A 3763-nucleotide genomic window follows, 5' to 3' on the forward strand; every position below is an offset into this window, starting at 1 on the left:
CCCACACTGATAAATTTCCTACTCCCTTTAACTTTCATATCATATTTTATTCAAATTCTATTTGGAGAATTTTTGTTTAGTTTCCATTTTACCAATTTTCTTTTCAGTCTTCATCACTCACCAGTATTCTGACCTTGATGCTGATTCTCTCAAATGCCCCTCAATTACATCCATTGACTTAATATTTTTGCCATTTCTGAAACCTGCAAGAATTTCAAAAACTCTAAGGCTTACTCTTCCATGGGTCTTCAGTGGTCTGATACATAGACTGTTTTAGTGGATCTTTGGTATACTCAATGTCTGAGCAAAGGGACAGCATGAAGATGTAAACAATATCACATTAACAACAAATAACAGTTATATTTCATATCATTTATCAACAATGTGTGCATGTAGCTTTTATTATAAGAACTAGAAGGAAGCAACGAAAAATTAAATTAGTATTGTCCGAATCAATCATGAATAGAAAGGTGGTAAAAGACTTGTTTATAGATCTGCCCCTATACCTCCCCTCACTTAAAGTAGTGTATATTGAAAACTACCTTGTTTAGGGTGAAATTTTATTGTTTTGCATTAGCCAACAATTAAAAATAGAAACAAGCTAAACTATCTTTGCTTTATTTTATTTAGGGAAGATTGAAATTCTCTATTTTTCAGTGTGTAAATAAAGGGATTTAGCAGAGGGCCCAGGACAATGTACAGCAGTGAGAAATACTTGTCTCTTTTTAGGGAATAACTTGTGGTGGGTCTCATATACATGCAAAATACTGTCCCATAAAGGGTTATCACACAGGCCAGGTGAGAAGCACAGGTAGAAAAGGCTTTTTGTCTCCCCTCTGAGGATTGTATTTTCAGGATAGCAGAGATGATAAATATGTATGAGGTCAGAGTTGGGAGGAAGGAACCGAAAATCAAAAATGTCCCTACAATGTAAATTAAAAGTTCCACACTAGAAGTGCTGCTGCAGGAAAGTTTTAGCAATGGTGTGACATCACAGAAAAGATGGTTAATAAGATGGGAAGCACAATATGATAGTTTAGATATAAGTACTACAATGCCAACAGGGTCAACAAACCCACCAGTGAATGCTGCAGTTATAAGCCCAGCACAGTGTTTCCTGCTCATTCGGGCAATGTAATGAAGGGGATCACAGATGGCAACATAACGATCATATGCCATGGCCGTCAGGAGGAAGAATTCATTGCCAACCACAGACATAAAAACATACATTTGAGTCATACACCCCAAGAATGAAATGTTATTTTGTTGTGTGAGAAGAATATGTAGCAAATTAGGTAAAATATTTGAGGTGGAAGAAATGTCTATGAGTGAAAGGTTCAGCAAGAATATGTACATGGGGGTGTGTAAGTGAGGATTGCATGAAATGACTAAGAATATGATGAGATTTCCCAGCAGAATGATGAGATAGATTCCAAGGAATAGCACAAAAAGAGAGATTTGAAGCTCAGGAGTATCAGAGAACCCTTGGATGATGAATCCTGAAACATTTTCTTTACTTTCCGAGGTCATTTTTCTTCCTTCCTGTGTATAAAAGGGAGCTATAGTATAGTATGTAAGTATATATTTATATAAATAGAGTAGCCCCAACTGTATTTCAGAAATGTATTGTTTTTATAAACTATTGTACTTAGCTGGTAACCTGACAGATCCTGTTAATGAAAGTTGCAGACATGGCCAGGTACCACTGCTTCAGTTTAGATCTTCAGGAGAGGAGCCTTACCCCTTCTGCCAGAAATGATCATGTAAAGGTGGACAAAATTGGTGCATTAAATGTGCAAACATAACTCCATTTCCTCTTCCATAATTTCTCCCATAATTCCAAACATAAAAACATTGTTTGCAGAAAAAGTATTTGCTAAGAATTGTACATTTATGTTCACAACATGAAAATTGAGTCAGAGGAGTAGCTGTGAAACAATATGTTTTGCAGAACTTTCACTCCATTTAGCAGTTGAGAAAGAACATTGGCATCAGTCACTTTTGTGCTGGTTTTATTCCACATTTATGCACAGGAGAATTCCAGGCAGCTCTGTCTGCATAAGGAGATTTATATGGTGATTTATATGGTGCTGTAGCAAAATGATAGACATTTGTGTTCTATTTTATCTATTTCTACACCAAATCTGGGTGTTTATATACTGCACCTAAAATATGTTCTTCACTTGATTATCTGTCAGTTCTTTAAGACTTCAGCAAATTCCAACAAATAGTGTAAAAAAGAAAAAGATCTCATCATGGGTAGCAACGTGAAAAATAATCATAGTTCTACAATAGTTCCATACATTTCTTCTCCTTCATAATTGCCTTTTTGTATTTTTAGCTTTTCTATTCTAAAGTTACAGAACGGTCAACAAAGGTCTATCTTTTACTTTCAGGGAACAGTAATTAAGGCCAGAGCATTTTGTATGAACCCACACTGCCCTCCATTACTTACCTAGATTCTAACCCTGCAATTCTCCATCAAGCAAATACATAAGTCAATTTTTTTATGTTTGCTCAGCCTGAGGAGCTAAAATTTCTTCCATACGGTGGCACAGAGTCTGCCGGTCTCTTTAGGAACCCAGTTTATATAACCAGTGTGACACAGGGAATTCCTTAGAGAATACAACATAATTAGCTAATTTCCTATACTTCTTTTCTTAGTGATCTGTAAAAACTATAATTTGTGAAATGTTGTATCCTTTTGATAACTACCTCTCTAGGGAAAGAGCTCTGAAAAATATATTTCTGTAAACTTTTTTACATTGAAAGCTCTATAGTAAAACACTTGAACTTGACGTACTTACGTGAAATCCTACTCCTACCACACGGCTCCCCTTACCTGTACTTTCAGCAACTCATCTTACTTATATATATAAGCCATATCCACGCTAATAAATGGTTAATTGTGTCAATATTACAGAATAGTGATTACCAAATTTCACTATCACTGTGAGACTAAAACATGAAAAAAAAAATTATTTTCAATCACCTAGTGAGTCAAATATAAATTAAGTGTAATGTAGAGCTGCCATCCTCCAACTAATCCCTTAATACTTTCAAACAATAAATTCTTAAGAGTTGGCGCTCATAAAACAACCACTTCAAATAAAATCAACAAATTTATTTTTATTTCAAAATTAGTGCTTAATAAATCAATAAATCACAATACAGGTATTGGACCCCTTATCCGGAAACCCATTATCCAGAAAGCTCCGAATAACGGAAAGCCCATCTCCCATAGACTCCATTATAATCAAATAATTCAGAATTGTAAAACTGATTTCCTTTTTCTATCTAGAAATAAAACGGTAGCTTGCAATTGATCCCAACTAAGATATAAATAATCCTTATTGGATGCAAAACGGTCCTATTGGGTTTATTTAATGGTTAAATGATTCCCTTTTCTCTGTAATAATAAAACAGTACCTGTACTTGATCCCAACTAAGATATAATTACCCCTTATTGGGGGCAGAACAGCCCTATTGGGTTTATTTCATGGTTAAATGATTCCCTTTTCTCTGTAATAATAAAACAGTACCTGTACTTGATCCCAACTAAGATATAATTACCCCTTATTGGGGGCAGAACAGCCCTATTGGGTTTATTTAATGGTTAAATGATTCCCTTTTCTCTGTAATAATAAAACAGTACCTGTACTTGATCCCAACTAAGATATAATTACCCCTTATTGGGGGCAGAACAGCCCTATTGGGTTTATTTAATGGTGAAATGATTCCCTTTTCTCTGTAATAATAAAAC

The 3763-nt window shown here is 34.9% G+C and overlaps 1 protein-coding gene across 1 annotated transcript; it reads right to left on the bottom strand.

Annotated features, from left to right (window-relative positions):
* Positions 1–606: 606 nt before the first annotated feature.
* On the bottom strand, positions 607–1530 carry LOC116412166 (olfactory receptor 8H3-like). Its single transcript, XM_031905801.1, has one exon. The coding sequence runs from the start codon at positions 1528–1530 to the stop codon at positions 607–609; it is 924 nt and encodes a 307-aa protein (XP_031761661.1).
* Positions 1531–3763: the final 2233 nt, after the last annotated feature.

This window comes from Xenopus tropicalis, chromosome 7 (assembly GCF_000004195.4).
Source record: "Xenopus tropicalis strain Nigerian chromosome 7, UCB_Xtro_10.0, whole genome shotgun sequence".
Taxonomy (NCBI): Eukaryota; Metazoa; Chordata; class Amphibia; order Anura; family Pipidae; genus Xenopus; species Xenopus tropicalis.

Coding starts and splice junctions, on each gene's coding strand:
- LOC116412166 (XM_031905801.1), bottom strand. CDS start 1,530: ATGACCTCGGAAAGTAAAGAAAATGTTTCAGGATTCATCATCCAAGGG.